At 41.0% G+C, this 20,594-nt stretch overlaps 1 protein-coding gene across 3 annotated transcripts; it reads right to left on the bottom strand.

The window, feature by feature from the left end:
- Positions 1–58: 58 nt before the first annotated feature.
- Positions 59–17,699, bottom strand: cplane1 (ciliogenesis and planar polarity effector 1). 3 transcript variants are annotated; one of them, XM_029516556.1, is made up of 51 exons: positions 17,641–17,699; positions 17,114–17,266; positions 16,868–17,003; positions 16,654–16,773; positions 16,169–16,401; positions 15,958–16,061; positions 15,722–15,878; positions 15,530–15,633; positions 15,096–15,278; positions 14,662–14,911; positions 14,364–14,555; positions 13,397–14,184; positions 13,081–13,271; positions 12,848–12,928; positions 12,596–12,760; positions 12,168–12,335; positions 11,859–12,090; positions 11,568–11,704; positions 11,255–11,472; positions 11,009–11,173; positions 10,615–10,762; positions 10,417–10,526; positions 10,177–10,326; positions 9,975–10,086; positions 9,254–9,566; positions 8,050–9,165; positions 7,545–7,696; positions 7,371–7,453; positions 7,218–7,282; positions 6,711–6,966; positions 6,246–6,620; positions 5,459–6,142; positions 5,185–5,366; positions 5,007–5,097; positions 4,828–4,906; positions 4,436–4,570; positions 4,236–4,286; positions 4,037–4,122; positions 3,572–3,830; positions 3,233–3,477; positions 3,022–3,121; positions 2,676–2,846; positions 2,306–2,348; positions 2,086–2,217; positions 1,817–1,994; positions 1,654–1,709; positions 1,407–1,559; positions 1,060–1,202; positions 825–920; positions 634–752; positions 59–500 (listed from the first exon to the last, which is right to left on the bottom strand). In XM_029516556.1, exons 2-51 carry the CDS (start codon positions 17,192–17,194, stop codon positions 345–347), a joined length of 9,744 nt encoding a protein of 3,247 aa, XP_029372416.1. In that variant the 5' UTR covers positions 17,195–17,266; positions 17,641–17,699; the 3' UTR covers positions 59–344. The 3 variants fall into 3 exon arrangements, with proteins under 3 accessions (XP_029372416.1, XP_029372414.1, XP_029372415.1); XM_029516554.1 differs by having other exon boundaries at positions 634–920; XM_029516555.1 differs by having other exon boundaries at positions 634–920; positions 12,168–12,332.
- Between the last annotated feature and the right edge of the window lie 2,895 nt (positions 17,700–20,594).

The raw sequence follows: 20,594 nt of genomic DNA, 5'->3' as shown, positions 1-20,594 counted from the left end.
AGTATGTTCTGGGTGCATCTTGTGAGTTGCTCTTAAATGTTTTTATTCAGATTAATTTAACAGTTGTCTTGTCAAGTCTGTAGAAAAATAAATAATAGACCTAGAAAAGCACATACACACATGGCACAAAAATGCTTAAAACGTACATAAGAATAATATTCTATTCCAAATCATATTTGAAAAGAAAAGTGACTGTATTACACATAATATATTTTATGCCTATCTTACAGTTAAAACAAATGATATGTTGATATATTCAATTTATTATGAAGTTACAGTACATTTAATAGGCACAAAGAGTCTCTGAAGGACTATCTACTTTATTTTCAATATGGCACTGATGCTCAAGCGTCCTCTGCAGCCACCATCCTCTCTATAGCAGCCCAGTCTATTTTGCTGAGGCTGGTGCTGGTGCTCTCTGACAAGTTCTCCAGCCAGTCCATCCCTGACATATCGGCTCTGGCACCATCATCCCTCTCATCCAAAAGCCCTGCCAAAGCCTGAGAAGCACAACTACGGATGAAACTAAACATCATTTATTAACAAATCGGTACCTACATTTGTGACATACAGGTAAGATTACTGTTATCTCATAGAAATGTATAAATGCATTAATTATTAAGTGATTCTTACTATGTTCGATTCGACGTCCTCTAAGTCCAGCGGCCTATGTAGCTCAGAGGTGGGCTTCCACTGATTCATCTTGTCCCTTTCACTTCCCACTTTGGTAGTTGTCCTCTGTGTTCCTCTCCCTGCAACCATTCCTTCTGTTGGACTTTTATTCAGCCTTGTGTTTCTCTGGTTTCTAATATTCTGTTCCTTACTCTGGCTATCGTGGAGCGCTTTACTGTGGCTCTTTCTGTCAGTGAGCATGCCACGCCTGGTCACCTGAGACAAACGATCCCTTGGCAGCGAGGTAACTGATAAAATAAGATCATACAACAGAGACATGTTTTGTCTAGTTTAATATTTAGTATCCTGGAATTAAGTGGAATTACATTTATAGTATGTAGTTCTTTACATGTGACAAATCAGTTAAGTTGAATCTCTTTACAGTACCAGGTCGATGCAGTCCCAGTCTCCTAGAGTGGTCCTCCAAAGAAAGTCTCTGCACCTCAGCAGTCAATGGATGAGGGCGAGGCTGAGATTGTCCTGACTGTGACTTACGACCAGTTTTATCATTAGGGGGTGCACTATAAGCCCTGTGAATATGATATTATCTCAATCAACAAATCTACATAATTCAAGGTGTTTAGAATGTGCATGCAAAACAGACATGTGTCCATACAGATTGTGGTGATGTTGAAATAACTGATAAATAAGTAAAGATTGGCTCCAATGCTTTATCAGAGTACAATTATTATTTCATGAGACAAGAGCCTGGTCAGATTACTGGCAACTGGTACCTTTGAGTGCTGACAGAGGGCGGCGTGGAGATAGGCCGTGTGATGTGAGGAAGCTGTGAAGAACTGTGTAGGATCAGAGGGCTTGTGGGAAAGTCACTGGCCAGAGAACAAGCTTCACGGGTCCTCTGGTTGTATTGCTCCAGTAGCATGGCTCTATCAAACCAAATGCAAATAGCATTTGGTTACAGTTACATTTCTTTAAAAGCTTGTAGACTAAGTAGACAAGGGACAGTGCAAAGATACATACCTTTCTTTTTCCTCTCTGGTTCTCCAAATAGTTGTTTTATTCCTGTTTGCTGGTTTCTGTGGAAAGATGGGGGGCTGGTTGTTGAACAGCAGTGTGGATGCAATGATAAAAAATATAGCATTCAATGGAATATGAAGTATAGTAAAAAGGCAAAACATCTTACTACTTCTCCAGAAGCATTAAATGGTTTATGCTCCTTCTCTCTCAGGCTTTGTCTGTGTTTTTGATAAGCTGCCAATCTTTCCCTCTGTTTCCTTCTCATCCAAATCCTCAGCTCTCGCCTCTCGTCCTCTGGAAAGATGCTTCTCTGCGACATCCAGCTACATTGCTGCTGATCCAGCCTGTTGTGGGTTACATTACTACATTACCAAGCTCAAGGACACTTCTAGCTAGTCATCACCATTTGCTCAGCAATCACTTTAGGCACTATACCTGCTATCATGTGCAGTGTGTGAAGTAGACAAATCCAGGTCAGTCGGGGACAAATACCCTTCCCTTACCAACTCATCTAGGATTTCTGCTGTATCCAATAGCTCCGTCTGACCCAGATTTTCATCTTCCCATCTAGAGATAAATGGAAAGTAATTAAATGAGAGCTCTATGACTGGTAATGGAAGTAACAATATGGTTACAAGAGTTAATTTAAACTTACATATGAGATATTCCAGATGCTTCACTCAACTGTTCTTTTATATCTGCAGGAAATTTTTTTTTAAATAGTATCAGTTAATAGTAACATTACGATTATGCTGTGTAATCATGTATGTAGCAATTGAAGAAAATTTGTTTATAAAATCACAGTGTAATTCAAAAGGTACTTTCATCACATTTTTGGTGAAAATGTAAAAGATGCTGTTTGTTTTAATTGGCAGTTGCCAGTCAAGAGTGATACTCTGCCACACAAGAATTCATCTTAAAACTAGATTCTCAATATCTATCTGGATCTATGATGGCGGTAAAGTATTTAATGTAGTAACATTTTTTCAGAACACATTTGAACATGCGTAAATGTGTGCCTTTACCTGGTGGGGTGTGAAGGTAAGAAGGATCACTGTGAGGAGAGAGATAACAGCTTGAAGGGTTTCTTCCTGAAGTGCAAGAGGCACTATGAATCACATTTTTGTCCCTCTGATTTTCCCCTTCCTCTTTACCAGCATTTGGTTCACATAAAACTTCTGATTGTGGTGTCCACACTGTGAAAGACAGAGAATATGAATGTAAGATTTTCAAACAATGTTAGCATAATACAGAGTATGTTACTCTAATGAAGCTATAACATTTGCTTCTGAATTTCAAGGATTTGCAATGTAATTTAAATACGTTTTTAAATTCTGGCTCTCTATGTAGATGAAATAATTGAAGGGAGACCTTCCCGTGGAAGAGACAGTCTGACAGTTTTCTTGACTTCCATGGTACTCTTCATATCAGGAGCCAAGACTGGAGTGAGCTTTTCAATGGTGTTCACCAACTACACAGAGAGACAAACAGCAGTCACATGGATAAATGTGTTAGCCTTAGTAGCCAATTGGCTATATAATTAATAACACCCACAAACAAAATGTTTCTAGAATGATAGTACCATTCTGGAGTTGGAAAAGTCCATCTCCAGATGGTCTGCAATTTTCTGTAGTGCAGCCAACTGGGTGTCAAGCTCTGACAGGCGCGAGGAGAACCAGACTACAGGTGGTGAGGAGGATGTGTGAGGTCCAACGCTCTGTGTCCTCATGGCTTGACAGATCTTAGAGTCTGATAGAATTCCTGCATCTTGTGGGGTGATTCTGTCTGGATTTGCACTGGGCTCAATGAGGCTGCATAATGGAGGAGCTTCAGGGAAGCACAGATATTTAGACCAAATTTCAGCAAAAGTGATCATATTAAATATGAAGACATAAATGTGTATGACAGCCAAAATGAAGACCTGGTTGAGGGATGGGTTTCATCAGATTGTCTGTAGATGTTACAGAAGGTTGTGGATCATCATCCTCATCCTCATCAGCAGCAACCGCAGCACTCTTAATAACGGAAGTTGCTAGAAAATGAAGCTGAGCAGAAGTAGGTGAAGAAGCACGGATGGGAGTAACATCTTCTTCTGCTGGGCTGAGACACAGTGGCAAATCATGGTGCAGTGCTTTGTCATCCAAATCCAGGACACATATGAACTGGTGGCCCTGCACACCCTGTGACAAAGAGCAAGAAAGAGAGGTACATTATAATGTCCCATCAGCCAAAGTGGCCTTTTGGCAAAACGCAAGTTTGGTCAATATACAATATATTTGAAAATAATAAAGCAGCCACAGTAAGTTCATGGGAGGAAAAAGGTATTTCAATTCCATTTAAACATATTGGAAGATTGTTGAGTTCACCTTCATATTTGGCTTCTTACCAAAATGTTTGTTGGTTTCTTTGGGGTGTCCCCAGTGTCTTGGCAAGAAGGTTCAGTATGATCCTGAAAATTCTGTGTAGTTTGAGCTGCATGGAGAAAACATTCAAAGTTTAATTTGTTATTGAATCCACACAAAAGTCAAAAAACAGTGTTTTGCCATAGTATGTACAAATTCAGAAAAACTTAAAATTCGTGTTACTTGTAGTTACAGAGGCAGACACAGCTTTGTCCACAAGTGTGGGGAGAGAAGCTAGAAGAAAAATTGTCAACATGTTACTTTTTAAAACTGTACTTGGAGATGCAAGACACACAATACATCAGAACAAAGAGGTTTTATTTATGTTTGACCAAAAATGCTAATCAAAAGACCCAAAGATTTCCACAAAAATACACAATTACCTGGGTCTGTGTTGGTGAAAGCGTCATGACACTCAGGGGGTCTTTTATGTAAGGCAGCAAAAGCCTGAAGCTCAGCTGAAGTGGCCATGGCCTTGTCCAATAATGTCTGACCAGTCAGCAAAGATTCACAGGATCCTTGAAGATGAAATTCATTCAGAAAAAACTATCAATGCAATTGTAAAAATCCCCTTGTAATCTACTGATTTGTTAGGAAGTAGATTACTCTGTCTGCAATACACATAAGGTGAAAGGTGATTAGGTAAACTGTTATGAAGAAGAATTCAAAACAAAATTCCATTGCTTATTCAAAAGGGATTACCTCAATTTATTTTATTTTGCTTTTCTCTTTATCAAGAAAATCGAGGAGGCTCAAGAATGCATTTCAGACTTACCGAGCGAAATAGCAGCATCATCTCCAGGGGCATTCTTTTCTGCAACTGTAGGTTCTTCAATTACAGGCTTATCTGTTGACTGTAAACATATCAGAACAAACAAATAATAATTGAATAATATTCAGTATTGCTAATAGCACAAAATAAAAATAAAAAACGTATTGGATTGAATATCATACAATCTCTTGTGTCGGGATGATGGACTCATTTGGTCTGAATGTGACCTCTGCTTTTCTGGTATCCCTCGCTTTCTCCTCTCTCCTCCTCTGCCTAGAAATAATCCAGCAAACACAGTGAGCAAAACAATTGATTGATTGATTGAAATAAATAACATAACTAATAAGATAATCTAATTGCCTCATGCTGGGCTTGGAGTTGAGAGAAGTGGAAGTTGTTCTAGTCTTTTTGGTAGGTGAGTCTACTCGGAGCAACCGTGGTTGAACCTCTTCAGCATTCAGCCTCCCAATTACTGAACTCCTCAATTCTTCCATGGACATGAGACGGGCCATGTGGTTTGGAGGAGTTTGCAGGGGCAAAATCTATCGTAGAAACAGATATTGATACATAAATTACTACACAATAATTTGCATATCAGCTGATTTAAATATCTTGAAGTAGACATATTGCTTGCCATTTTTGGTTGTGACTCTATATGTAGAAGCTTGATCAGATGTGTTTCTCCCATTGGAGCTGCAATCACAGTAGAAGGCCTAGAAGAAGATGGTAAGGGAAGCTTAGGGAATGTGACGTTCTTGTGAGAAGGAGGCTGAAAGTGCAGCAAGCGAATGCCCTCCATTGGTGCAGGTGTCTGAACTGGAAAAACAGGAGGAAGTGAAGAGAACTCCTGCACTCTGGACCTCTCTGATGTCTGGATCTCATGATGAGAGTTTCGAGGAGCTGGATCATGTGGATGATAAAAATGTAGTTGTCTTCTTGAAACTGAAAACCCATTTCTTCTTTTTTCTTCCTCCCTGTTTGAGATGGGTTGGTAATTGTGTTTAATATTGGGTTGGTGGGATTCTAGATTTACAGGGTTTGTGGTGTGTAGCGCCTGGGACCCGTGGACTGGGGGATTGTGTGGAGCACTCTGCTTGGGCAATGGAGGATGCTGAAGCTGAAGTAACTTCACACCCAAAACATCAGGAGCATGGTCAATTTGTATGCTACCATGAGACTGCAGCTCTGCAGGAGCACTGGCAATGGCGTGATTTACATCAGTTGTGACCAGGAGCCCCTGGGAGGATGGGATTAACCTCCTGCTCTGTCTAAACTGGATTTCTGGTGACTCTGCCCGTACAGAGAGTGGCTGCATTTCCTGAAACAAGAGAAACTGTATTTAACTTTGTTTCACGATGATGCGAATATTGTTTAGACAGAAAGACATTATATTACAGGTTAACAAAACATTTGACCAATACCTGATGATTTACAACCACACCACTGGCAGTGGAGAGTAGATTTCTGGGAATTTGACTCTGGCCAGCTGTTGGAGAGGTTTTATCTGTGCTCTGTTCAGCAGGCTGGTCTTCCATCATGGTAGCAGGGGCCTGATTAAGGTGAGGGTTGTTAGATAATGAATTTGGGACATTGTACTGTGTCTGATGTGCAAGAGAAAGGGGAGTTTGAACAGGTAGGGCATTTGGTCGAGGGACGAATGTGGTTACATCAGATGATGGCACATTAGGAGGCAAGGAATTAATGTTAGACTGAGCTAGAGAACAGCTCTGCTGGGCAAGTTGCAGGTGGGAAAATGAGGCTCCCAAAACATCCATCAGGCTAATGTAGTTAATATTCTGCAACAAAAGACAGAAACAATTCAGGTAAAAATAAATTATTTTAGATAGGTGAGTGTGAAGAGATACTTTCAGTCAGTATCTTCTGACCTGGACCAATCTAAATAAGTCTTCACCCAGTCGCTGTCTCATAGGTGGAGTCTGAGTGGACGGTGGCTGACTGGAGGCCGTAGAAACAGAAGCAAATGCACCAGCCGAGGAACTTTGTGGTTGAAGTCTTGGAGGATGTTCAGGTGTATTGGGGAGCAGAACTCCAGTTGAATCAGAAAGATCTGTGTGAATCGAGGCCTCAGGTTGGACATTAGGAAGAACTTGGGGCTCTGGGTTTAGTGGAGCTTGGAGACTTCTACGGATGACACAAGAAAACTCTTGCTTCAGCATCAACATTCCAGACAGTGATTCCACCGCCAAAGTAAAAATAACTCAACACTGACAATAGCTTATTCTACTTTTGTTGTATAGTTTGGGGTTGAAGAGTTACTGTTAAATCCAAGTTTAGAAAACAGGGTAGATGAAGACGAAGAACAGTTATGTAACACCAAAAACCTCAAACATGTGTTTCCAGAATGAATACGTTTAACTAGAAACATTACTCACAGAGAGGTGGAACTACATTTGTCTTCAGCTTTTACAGAGAAATCCAAGTCTTCAAGTTTTAAATTCTGGCAAGAACAAAAATGACAGTTGTTTGCGCTTTGAAAACCCTGATGATACATATGACAAATGGCAATCCTGAGCAATAATATTCACCGTGTCAGGTATGCAGATTTTTTCAGAAATGCTTCCCTGGGAGAAAGAGGATAAGTCCAATCCTTCACTGTCTGTACCTTGGCCTAAAAATATCAAATGCACCAATTCATTTCCTTTGATGTGCGGGTCTGCATACCAGTAACTTTTATCCTGCAATATAATTTAATATCATACTTTCTTTTTCAGGTGTGACATCCAAGTCATCAAGAAACAGGTTGTGTGAAGTGGAACATCTCTGCTGAGCATCAAAAGTCACCCGATCCTCGTCATTTGGGGGAGGCATTCTATTACCTTTCAGTTCCTCTGAATCATCTCTACACGAATCACTGCAAAGAAATAAAATGATTATACAAAAAAAAAGATTGAATCAGTAAATACTAAACATACTGCTTTTTTATATTGCAGCTACTTTGCTACCACTTTGTATTCAATTAATGATATTTACCAACATATCAAAAATTTCAATCCTTAGCATATTATCTCCAAACTAAAACCATATGCACATCAACATCATTTTATATATTGATTGGAACTTTTATGTCAAAGACTTATTTCAAAACATTCACTCAACTAGCTTATGAAATTCAAGGCACACACTGGCTTCATACAGACTGAAAATGGGTATATGGACCAGTTTCCAACTGGTTCAGTTGCAAGCCCAAAAACATGGAGCACTCACATGGACAGTTCTTCTTGCTGTACATTATGATCAAGACCAGTGATGGGAGTATTGGCTGATCCAGGGTAACCTGTATCAACACTGCTCTCTCTCTCCAGTTTGATGTCCACCTCAGGTTGTAGGACAGGGGCTACAGTCCATTGTGTTTCCGGAACTTGAATGCGCATACAGTAGTGGTCTGCCCCGAGTAGAGCAGTATATCTCCACTGCAGTAAACTGAGGGAAGTGAGGACAGCAGGCGCTGAGGCTTTAACACGAATCACTACTCCTTCATCAGCTGTTTTTTCTCTCCTTTCTTTCTTTGTTTTGCTGTGATGTCCCAGTAACACCCTTCTATCAGCCCAGCGCACCATCCACTCCAGCAGCCTGCCCAGCTTGGGAAACTGGGCCTCTAATTTAGGGTTCAGGCCCTGTTGGAGGTCAGTCACAGCTTCCACTGAAGTTTGAGAGCCAAATATCAAGGTCTTTGATGGCTGCTCCATGGGAATAGCACTTTGAAAAGAGCTACCTTGAGAACCAAGGTCTTCGTGTTTCATTCTTTGGGCCAAAGACACACTGCTATGCTGGCGGAGGCCAAACAAACCCTTTTTCCTGCCAGTTTGCAGCCCAGGAAGTGAGCTGACAGAAAGACTTGGTCTGGACATGGGAGGTTCACTCCTGATGGAAGGTGTTTGTGGTTCGGCTGTTACACCTTGTTTAATCGGCTTGTAGCAGTAACCTGCTCTGAAAACTGGAGGGTCATTGCTCAATTTTATTCTCCTTGGATGGTGCCCATCTCTCTGACGGCGGTGAATAGTTGTGAGCACATCAAAAGTGAGAGAATTTAATTCTTTCTCTCTCAGCTGAGAGGAGAAGCTTTTTAACAAGGGAAGCTCACTGCTGGAATCCCCACCATCAGCACTATCCTTCTCTAGTACGTAGCTGAGGAAGAGCACCAGGAAGTTAAGATACTCCTCATCTTCCAGCTCAAATTCCCAGGTGCCAACCACTGGCAGGGAGGACTTCTCGTTCCCTTCATCATCATCTGGGTGAGTCTCCTCCTGAATGGCACTTTTAATCTTAACAGCAGTCTTTGTTGTAAATTCTCTGTCTCTCATTTTTTGTGCTTTTTTGTCCCTAAAATTAAAAGAGTAGAGCACAGAATTAGCTACAACATAGATCATACCTCAGAGTGACTGTAGTGCTAGTTTTCCACACTGGCTACCTGCTCATGGGCTGGCAATGCTGTTCAGGGGGGATAGTCTCAAATGTATTCTCTGCTGTGTCTCCATCACTGCACACTTGGGGAAACCCATAGTCGGTTAAAGTGCTGGTGCTCAAGCTTGTTCCCAGTGATAGTTGCCTCAACACAGCCATCCCATGTTTGCCTGCCCTGTCATCATCTTCCTCCTCTTTCTCCCAGAGATAGAGATCAGGGGGGGCAATGTGCCTCCGCAAACGCCCAAGATGTTTTCTCCTCTGCCTGTGTTTGTCTTGAATTAGAACCATCATCAACTCTTCGACCTCCTCTTTTTCCTCTTCCGTAGAAAGAAAACAGGCAGAACACACAGTGCCATTTCATAAATAATGAATATTAAAAATTAATATAGCACCTTTTGAAGCCAGAGTTACAAACATGTTATAGTTAAAGGTTGAACAAAACACAAGAATGAACTAGAATTCTGCCAGAATTATATAAAATATTAGCCAATTGGGTGGAATTTGTGAGGCCACTGTAATCTTGACCTTAACCAAAAGAATCTATTCAGTTTATCTCCAAAACAAATGAAATATGTACTTGTTGCTGAGATATCACATTCATGAGAATGGAATAAATGGGTGGTCATACAGATGAACAACCCTTAACTCCCTACCATCAGTGTAAAAGTATAAAGATGAATTGTGCCAGAGTAACTGTACTGTGTAATGTACAGATGTGCTCATACCAAGGACATTACATTGCCTCAGTCTCTGCAGCAGTGAATTATATTTTTCTCTCAGCGGGACTCTCACTGATTCTTCCTCCTCTGGGAAAGCTTGTACCACAGTGTCTGCTACCTAAGAAGAGCAAGCAAGGTCCAGAAATGTACTTAGTCTAGGTAGGTGTACTTTACTTTAACGGTAAAAGGCAAACAAAAATTAATTCACCAAAGGGATGGGAGGAAGGTCAGACACAAGGCTGAGCAGCATGTCCTGGAGAATTTCTTCAGCATTCAGGAAACGAGAGAAAGGCAGCAAACGACAGGCCCAGCGGAGAACATCAGTGCAGCTAGATCTCACCTCTGAATCAACAGGGATCTAAGGGCCACAGATACACACAGATGCTCAGAGGCTACCAATAGCTAGGAAAAATTATAGATTTGTCCCTCAGTCAAAACAATATATTACCTGTTCATCTCTACCATGCTGTCTGGCAGCCTGATACTTCCTGCAGGAAACTGAGAGTTGGTCCCTGACATGCAGCATCCAGCATAAACTACACAGCTCCCTGAAACAGACTTGGAACAGAAATACACTGGAATGAGGTCAATCTGAATATTGATTATCAATTATGATATCCACATTGCACTTTAGGTGGCATCTCACTTATAGTTTCGATGGTATAAGAGTCCAAGTGACCATCCTTGTTAGGCCCCCGTCTGAAGAAACCGTTGCGTGTGACAAACTTCATCAGGGCCTCTGGGAAAGCCCTCTCTACTTCAGCATCTGCTGCATAGGAGTACTTCTTCTTGATCTTAAACATCAAGAGATGTTTCAACTATTTAAAATGGCATGACTTCATAAAAAAGACATAATCATCAACTTTCATAACACTGTGAATGGCTATTTTGTTTATGGGCCCTTAAAATGCATTTATCAAAGATTCTAATACATAAATTCTTTATTTCATGTAGGCTGAAAATGTCAGCTTTGTTAGCCACCTTCAGTTCTTATTAAATCAGTTTTGCTTGTTTTTTTTACCCTGCAGCCTGGTGAATACCTTGTACAGAATGTGCCTTGCACGGCGCAGATGAGTGATGTACCACTGGGCAGCAGGAAGGCAACAGCGCGCAGATCTCAGAAGAAAAAGTAATCTTTGAAGAACCCCAGATATTTGGTGACGAGATGCAACTTCTGCCAATTCTCCCATTGTCCCACTTGGATCCTAATAATGGGTCACATACAGCATTTGCTCACAGGGTTCATATGGAAGTAGCTGTAAAGGTTGAGCTTCTATTTCACATACCTGTGTGTTGGGGGAAGGTTGAGGGCAATAAAGAGGTGGGGATGGTAGATACAATCCACTAGGCACCAACATAGGCAGGTAGGAACATAAATCTTTGGCTTTGTCAAGCAAGGAAAATAAAGGTGAAGACACCACATTGACTCCAGCCATGACTGATGCTTTCAGAATCTCATTCATTGAGACCTGTAGTAAATCCCAGTCTTCTCCTTCTAGGGGGTCTGATAAATTAGATGAGATAATGAATAAATTAAAATTATAGATTTATCATTTATTTAAATTTATGAGGTGATATTACAGTGTTCAGGTTTCATGCCTGTGGAGCTTATGTCACCATCCTTGTCTCTGTGCTCCTGGGAGTCAGACTTATTTCCAAGAAGACACTCCAACTCAGCCTGAAAAATGCTCTTTGCTTCCAAAACTGTTGGGAGGTGGAGCTCTCGCCTCCTCAGCCTGTCAGGAAAGATTTAATTGGCATCTTCATGAAACACTTACAGTTAAGGTTTGAACTCAGATTTAGATTCCCAAACACTGGCAACGGGGACTGCATACGTGCACCTTACACTTATTATTTTAGATTATACTTTAAGCTTCCTGTCACACTGACCGAGTAAAGTCAAAGTGGTCAGTGCAGTAACTTGTATAGGCCAGACTGAGGGACACCGCTGTTTTCCAATCTCCAAGATGGTAAGCCATCCATACGGCCTCAGGAAGCAGACCCGCCAACAGGAGCAGATCCTGGGCATAGTCCACGGTCCATACTTCTGACAGATGCTGATGTCGAACTGCCGTAGCCACTTTCTCTTGGCACAGTGGCACCAATCGCCCAACACTGGAGCCTGAGGAATTATTACTAAATCATTAATATTAATGAAGGAATAATTTTTTTATTGATCTATTGTTTTTTTAAACATACCACGTGAGAAATGTAGTGGAGGCAAGATAGCCACATTGTGAGGGGGCAGAATGTGGAGGGGTTGATTGGTGAAATAAGATGCCATGAATCTTCCCAGGCTCTGAACCACTGCACAGGCTGCATCACTACTCAGGTCAATCGGGAGCCACGGCCAAAGAAGAGAATCTGCTGCGAGGCAGAAAATAACCAACATATCTGACTTTCAAACACTTGTTTGTTGTATAATCACTGTGGAAAAAGGCAGACTTTCACTTTGTGGCTCTAAAGCTGTACCTTTTAGACAGTGTGTCATTCCTTATCAATGTATTTACTTAAATCATACTGGTGAGGTTCAGATATTTACAACTATTACATAAATATCATAGCTATTTACAACTTCATTCTATAAACTGACTCCAAAGACAGAGGAGTTAGTGAACATGGCTGACCTGTTATGCAGGTCGTGTTGTCCCCCTCGTATCCAGCCCTGTGCAGTATCAGACGGGCCATGTGGTCCCCTAACTCCTGGGCTTCCCTTAGACGGTACTGGGACAAGAGACTGTACAGGAGTGCCAGACAAATCCGTGTCTCCTGGAAGACACTACGATCACAACCTAATAGAAAGATAAAGAATTACAATTTCAGCGGGGATGTACACATGTAGTGTATTTTAATGGCAACACTGAAGGAGCAGTTCTTACTTTTGTTACTCTCTTCACAAATTTGCGCCCGCCAAGCATCGGCACTTTTTGCATACAAACCACATAGGAAAAAATTTTCTCCTGAAAAGAGAGAGGAGTGAATTGCCTCACAGCAGAAATAAATAGTTAGATATAACTATTCTAGTGGGCATATTCTAAAAAGAGCACACCACATCATTCTTCGGTATTCACACTGGTACAACAGTTAGATAGATTGTTCATCTGTTTCAGACCTGGGTAACTCAATAGTGTAGGACCCCCTTCTAGCCTTTCTCCTGTAGCCTGCAAAGCTATTTGAATCTGTGACATGATGAAGGACAATTCCTGCTGTTCTGCCTCCCAGCCCTCGCAGCCTTTACAGCTTTCCAGCTCTTTCAGATACTGTTGCACAACCTGGTACATCCACTGCCATACTCCAAACAGCCTGTCAGAATAGAAAACCATCAAATCTTGAAATGGTCTGGCAAAGACTGATATCCACCAAAACAAATTGTTAGTTGGTTCCCCATAAACACTGACGAATAAAAAGTCTGAAAAAACTATGTTTACCTGCTTGATGGTTGTTGGGGAACAGTTTTTGCCTGATGTAGTGGGCTGAGTGTCTTTTCCTTCTCTTCTTGTAGCAGAGGCACATAGTGTACATCTGAAGACCAGAGCTGTAGTTGCTGGGAGTGAAATTGCTTCTCTACAGAGGACCAGACAGTTCTAAGATTTAGATTATAGGTCTGATCAAGAGAATTCGAGATCAGCTGCAAGATCTGCAGGGTGGTGGATAGATTTTGGGATGACAGCTGAGAGCGCCTGGTCTGGTGGGATTCAGGGTAAGGGGTCAGCAGAAGGTATGCTAGTCGTTCACTGAACTCTACCACCAGTCCCAGGCAGCATTGTCCATCTGAGTGAGTGCTATCCCATGGAAGAAAAGACAGGATAGCTTTGATAAGATGAAGAGGGGAAGTGGAAACTGAGGTATTCTTTCTTTTTGTGTGGACCATGGAGCTGGGGATCAAATGGAAAAAAGCTATAAATCGTACCACACAATACAAGATGTGTTTCAGCAGATGACTTCTGTGTTCCACAGCATTTCCTAGAGACATGCCAAAAGCCCAGGCTGTTAGGAGCTTATTCTGGATTTTTCCACGTTCTCTGTGAAGAAGAGGAGTCTTCTTCGCTGTTTCAAAGGTCTTTTCATAATCTAGACCAGTAACATGTCCAGTGTCAATGTACGTGTCCTGAGCATGGATTGTGTCAAACATTGAGGCGAACTCCAAACGGCCACAATCTTCCATATGAGAACCAGCAGGGGGTTCATCTCCATCAGAGTCATCCTCAAAAAGAGTCTGGGAAGCCACACAATCAAAAAAAAAACAAGTCAAAGTCAGCTAATATATGTGGATCATGTAATTGATACTGCAGCCATGATGCATTCTAACTTGGTGTAATTACAAGCAGAATTGTTTGCTGATTATTACACAAAATCTAAAGCTATCATTTCATAGCCAGCCAGTATGTGACAGACCTGTACTTTTTCAAGAAGTTCTTTGGTTCCACCCATTGTGTCCCCCTTATCTTGCAGGAAAAGCGGCAAAGTAGATACATCTGTGGCTGAATCTGAGGCTTTGGGCCCACATGTGGAAATCGGGTTGAGGACCTCAAGGCTGCTGTCAAGATTCAGGCAAGACACAGACTCTAGCCATGCCCTCACATGAATCTGAAAATAATTATTATGAGTAAAAACATTGTTACGAATAATTTTTGCAAATGTATATACAAAAGCTGAGACTTAAGATCTGTATTTGCTCATCTGAAGGTTCCACCTGTGATTTATCCAGTTTGCAGCTGGCCTTCTCAAGATCCCTGTTTGTATCCTTTAGAAGTGTTTTCAGATATAGGCCAGCAGAAGGTCTACCCAGTACCCTCATGACTGTGGCCATGTAGCCATCAGACACAATGAGATACAACAACCGTGGATGCCAGGTCACAGAATATCGCTGCCTCAGACCGTCCCACACAGACAGGCTTGAGCTGGACAGAGAGGCCTCCCTGTTCCCTGCAGACAGTGGCGGCCTGCAGTGAGGAAATATCATTCATGGGAAAAAAGAAAAACCTTTATCACATATCGCAAAAATGACAAGCATACCATGTATAATAATGTAGACATCAATAGAAAGAACTATTAGTTAAGAAAATCAGTTCACACAAATTAAGAAATTGTAATAAGTCCTCAGAAATACAGAGTAAAATGCCTCACTGGTAAGTGACGAGAGGGTGCAGGGGTAGAAACTGCGCCGGCCCTAGGTCAACATTGCAACCAGAGCTTGTTAGAGTGAGAAGCCCCCCAAGGCGAGCCAACATGAGAAGGGAACCTCTCTTGAGAACACAAGCGAGGAAAAGGCTGCTGGGTGACCAGCTCACACTTCCCACCCAGTAGGACCTAAACAAAGATATGTTAAGTTCCTTTCTAAATAAATACACATTGCACATCAAAGATTTTAAACTAATCCTGACGCCAGATGGCATGTGTTCATATTGTCTTATGCCTTGAAAGCTATTTTATATTTGCTTAGACATAGTTCTCTCTGCTGACATGGTCAGTCAGATGCCAGATTGAGCCTTTCATTGGCTCACTACTGCACAACAGTAACTACAACTTCTATATTCCCATTTTACTAATGAATACTGCACCTTATGTATTTCGAGGGAATCTCCAGCTTTTTACTTCCACATCCTCCGAGGCTACTTGATATTGAGACAAAATTCTGTGTGCTCACATAGAGGACCTGTGTATCCTGGTTTCAAAAACAAAACAGTGCTTGATTCATATTTCTACAGATTAACAGACCTGAAAAACAGATATGAGACAGGGTGTATGGTCACCTTTGGCTGTCTCTGGTTCAGGATGATGGCTAACAGTCGACCATCCGGGGAAAAAGCTGGCACCAAGGCCCCTCTTGACTTCACCGGTTTGCAAGGAGGGTTGAGACAACACATGGCATATGTTTTGGTTGCCCACCGCACACTGTATCCAATAGACCTGCAAGAAGAAATATACACTTTTAAATACTGTAATCTCTAGAGACAGTCTTGACTGGTACATAGACCTGCTCACTCACCCCATACTCATGTGACCCTCCTCCCATTGAATTTTCAGACATGTGATTATTAGGTTCTTTCCAGATGTGAAAACCATGGCTGATAAGCAAGCATCACCCATAACCTTAAAGAGTACATGAGATATAAGGGTCACAAAAAATAACAAATTGACCCTAGCATTGTGAAATTGTGTCACTAATTGATACAGGTATATTTACAATTTCTACTGACCTCATTCTTTACAAAAATGGTGTGCTGCGACGCTTCTTTGTCTTGCATACAAGGCAGAATGGTATCTTCCAGCGGTTGTATATGTGTCCATTGTCCTTTGACTGCACCATCTCGTACTCCTGTCATATCCCTGACATCCATACATTGCCACAGGAAGACTTGCCCTGTTATGGCAACCAAAAGGACACGCATCCCATCTCCTGAAACCTGGAGAGACAACTTTGTGGCATTTCCTGTGAAAACACACATACAGTCTTGATTTCAAATGTGATCATTCATTGACAAATATTTGATACAACTTAATATATTTAACATGCTGTTGTGAGACACTGTCCCAACACACACATTGAATCTGCTACATTTAACTACAGAGGATAAAATATCCAAAGTTTCTTGGATGAGTTGACTCTCCCACATCTTTCAAGTGACAACATATTAAAATCTGATAGCAGAAGACTGATTTGCATGTCACTTGCAGTGCATACCTTGACCAGAGGTGATAATGTGGGCTGCTTCTGCTGCTGCTGTAGTGGTCTTCAACAAATCTTTATCCCTGTTCCATAGAAATAGCTCTCCAGAGACCAAAAGTCCACAAAGCCACACACCTAAAAAAAAAAAAAATCAAGAGACAAATAATAACGTGTCGTCCAAATTGAAAGGTGACAAAAGTGTCAGTTTGAGTTTATTCATGAAAAACACCATTGTGGGATGAAGCCATTGTCACCACACTGCTGAGCAGTGAATGGAGTTTAGGGGTCCTCTTCTTGGTGCGACCAGACACCATGTTGATCTCACTGATCCGTTTGTCATCTAACAGGAACACAGACTCCTTCTCCTGAGGATCGACCCGAAACACATTCTCTTAGTAATTTTTCCCTGACAAAGCATATACAAGTTTACAGTTTCTTAATAAAATGCCTTTTCCCAACACTTCGCTCTTCTCACCTGTCCAAGCCAGCAGAATCGCGGCCATGGCTTCTTCCTTTTGATGCTGGATGACAAAACAACCTCCAAGTTTAGCTCCATGCTTCACAGGACGAGCCAGTTCGCATTGAGTGGACATTCAGTCGATCGGTTGGTTGAACCTTCAGGATCCCTCTAGAGATGCAAAACGACATAAATCTATAGGTTAGCGGATACGACGTGTTTGTGCAATGTAAACTTTAATGGTTTAACACCTTTAAACACAATCAACTTGTTGTGGTCAATCCGTGTACAGCCGTTGTTATCAGTGGGTATATTGCCGTTAACTAACATTAGCCACATCCGGGCAACAAACTGAATCGAAAGTAACTGGACTTAGATTTGTTTAAGAAGATGTTAGCCATCTAGCTAATATTGCTAATATTGCTTACAGCGAGAAGCACTGCTCTTGAAAAAAGGTCTGACCTGTGTTCTACAACACTGACGAGGCTCACAGAGTGCACTATCATTGGGTGGCTGTAAAAATGTAAAAAAAACGACTGTATTACCTTTAACAGCGCATCCAATAGGGAAATATTTCGAAACTCCCTCCGGTTCGCTATCCCGAATATTTTCCCATGATTCTCTGCAAGGAAGCGTCGACTCGTTGCCGTAGGAACGCAGATGCAATGGCGTAACTAGATTTGTTGTTTTCCTGGAAGATTTAATTTAATTTCATTTTAATGTATTCACTCTGTGACTCAAAAACCGCGAAGCACTCACCCGATAAAATACATTGTACTTCATTAAATATTTTCATGGGGAAAAGCATCTTGATAATTAAATTATTATATAAATACAAAAACTCTCCTTAGAAATGATTCATAATTGCAACCTTTACTATAAAAACATGAGATCATTACAAGATGCTAAGTCGTGAAATTAGGTTTTCAGTACTTGAGTGTAAGCAGCAGAACATGACAGGGCAACCAGTGAAGGTCTACACGTTGTTGGACGCTGCAGAAAACTGATGTACTAACATTATCTTGCCAGCAGATGGAAGCATGGCACAGCAGGGATTTTACACTTCTCTGTTTACACAGAGCACAGCTTTGTAAATTCGTGTGAAACTAGAATAATATCACGGTGGCAGATGGTGGCATGTGAGGCTTTTCTATTTTGTCTCTGAGTCATTGCTGATATTTCTCCGCAAGGTGAATTTTCTTTGTGGAAACTGTAGGCCTATTAACTAACTGAATGTTTGGGTGCTCTAAAAGGTTTTTTTCACTATTAACATCCTCTGAGTTGTGTGAACCCTTAAGCAATAAGACCTCTTATTGGCTTGTTACCGAGAGTTATTATGTTTGCCCCCTGGCCCCTGCTGGTTTTTAATTACCCTTGCACTCTCTCCTTTTCATCATGATGGAGATGACGGAAGCCATTGCCAATAGGTGAAGGCAGAGACTCCATCAGACCTTTATTGGTTCATTTGCCTCTGCCTGCCCGGCGCAGATGGAGCCCTTCATGACTGTCACTGCCAGGTTCATTCTGGGCTGATGAGTGCTGTCTTAAGAGGGTGATCTAAACATCACATGAGGACACAGCTGAAACACAATGATTATCAGGATACAAATAGTTACATCCCTAGACAGACTGTCCATTTCTAATATAAGCGTATGCATTATTTTGTCAGCAATATTTTACAATGATTCAATAGTGCTAAGCCATCTTTATATCATTGTCTAATTTATCAGCCTAATTTTGGAAAAAACACAACAATCCAGGTTTTAGTTCCATGAGTCTGGGTACATATTTGCAGACAACATATAGCATACTTTCTTTTCCGAAGTATCACCACATTGTTGAGATATTTTATCCCTTTTCTACCTGTTTATTTACATTAATATACCTTCTTTGACTGGTTATCATGCATAGGAATGGTTTAAAGAGTTTCACATGAGGAGCTGGTGAAAACTGCAGGAGGTCAGCAAGTTGGCCTACACATGTTTATACATTAACAGTTCAAACATGGGCTGGTTTTTCTCTGCAGTTTTATTTGTATTATTTATCTAAAGTTGCCTACTCGCTCCATAAGGCATGCCTTCGATAAAAGGGTTCTTGTTGGATTATGATTCTTGGGTGAACATTTTAGCTCAACAGTTAGTATACTACATGTAGATTTTGGATATTTGTTTGTCTCACAAAGGTAGGTACTGTGTTTGCATAATAACACTCATGCTACCCATAGGTTAATTTTTATTTTCTTTAACATAGCCTTTACAAGCCATCATCTGAACTAATTTTTATTTACATCTTCAGTCATCAGAAAGAACCATAAGTTAGTATAGTAACCTCATTTGCCATCTGCCATCTAGGAGATGCCAAGAAACAATTCAATATTCTTTTTTGGTCTGTCTACTGCACATCTCACTGCTTGGTGTGTGTTTCATTGCCTTTATGTGGAAGCTTCACACAGTGAGTACCTGGAATCTTATCAACAAGACCTCTGCAAAAGAAAATCTCACACATCATGCACTTATTTTCCCTTTTTCTGAGAATTACATGATATCTGCCCATTACCTACAAGGCTGCAGCACACTCCTGACTAGCTTTTTTTTTTTTTTTTTAAGATTTTATTTATTTAGTCCTCACTCTGCATGGTCAAGTTAAAAAATATGCAATAGACCTTTTGAGTGCAGCACAAAGATCCAGGGTCATCATGCCTCTGAGTTAACAGCTCCTATGCTCTTGAATAGGTTTCAGTTAAATCTGAAATCCTTGGACAGCAGTGACTCTTTCAACTATAACAACTCATCCGTTCAGACTGGCTTTTCATTTATTGTATCTTGTATCATGTAGTGTATCCCCTTTAACTCTTTCATTTTATTTTATTCTTTTGCCTGTGAAGCACTTTGTGACTAGTGTGCATCTTGAATTGCCACTAATACAGAGATGTGAAATCTAAGTCAATATTCTCATTGAAATCACAATCAGGAATCAAAGAAAAATAATCCCAGAAGTACAGAGGTTGGTGCAGTGACGTTACTTCATCTGAGAGGAATTGTGGAATTGGGATTAGTTTGACTTGTCATAGTAGGAAAAGAACTGGAATTACTTTTAACAATAATGATGGCTCTGTTTTATTCAAGTGTAACTGCAACACTGTGTGGCAAAATAGAATTTTGCTAAAATTTGTATTATTCATGCCTGTAATTTTCCTTCTGTGACAGGTCAGAGTGTGTTCAGTGCAAAAAGCCTATTTAGTTTGACAGTATCTGCAGAATGGACACATTACCCCAGGAAATAAACCTACATATACACCACACACACCCCCAGGGAGAGAAACGTGTGCATGTTCACACAAACACACAGACAGACAGACAGATAGACTCATCCACACACACACACACACACACAAACACACATCCATATAAATGCACAGGTACATTTATTTCTCTCCTATAATGGAGTCACCTCATGCTGTGATGCCATCAGACTTACAACACACACACTTTTTGGCAGC

This window comes from Echeneis naucrates, chromosome 12 (genome assembly GCF_900963305.1).
Source record: "Echeneis naucrates chromosome 12, fEcheNa1.1, whole genome shotgun sequence".
Taxonomy (NCBI): domain Eukaryota; kingdom Metazoa; phylum Chordata; class Actinopteri; order Carangiformes; family Echeneidae; genus Echeneis; species Echeneis naucrates.
Note: the sequence above shows the minus strand (reverse complement) of the source record. Positions and strands in the feature narration are given on the sequence as shown.

What these genes read in the sequence shown, in the direction of transcription:
- cplane1 (XM_029516554.1), bottom strand. Translation starts at nt 17,194, where the DNA reads ATGGAGCTAAACTTGGAGGTTGTTTTGTCATCCAGCATCAAAAGGAAG. An exon ending in TTGTGAAGAGAGTAACAAAA is followed by an intron (nt 12,761 to 12,847) that starts GTAAGAACTGCT and finishes TCTTTCTATTAG; the next exon opens with GTTGTGATCGTAGTGTCTTC. An exon ending in TGGTGACATAAGCTCCACAG is followed by an intron (nt 11,473 to 11,567) that starts GCATGAAACCTG and finishes CTAATTTATCAG; the next exon opens with ACCCCCTAGAAGGAGAAGAC.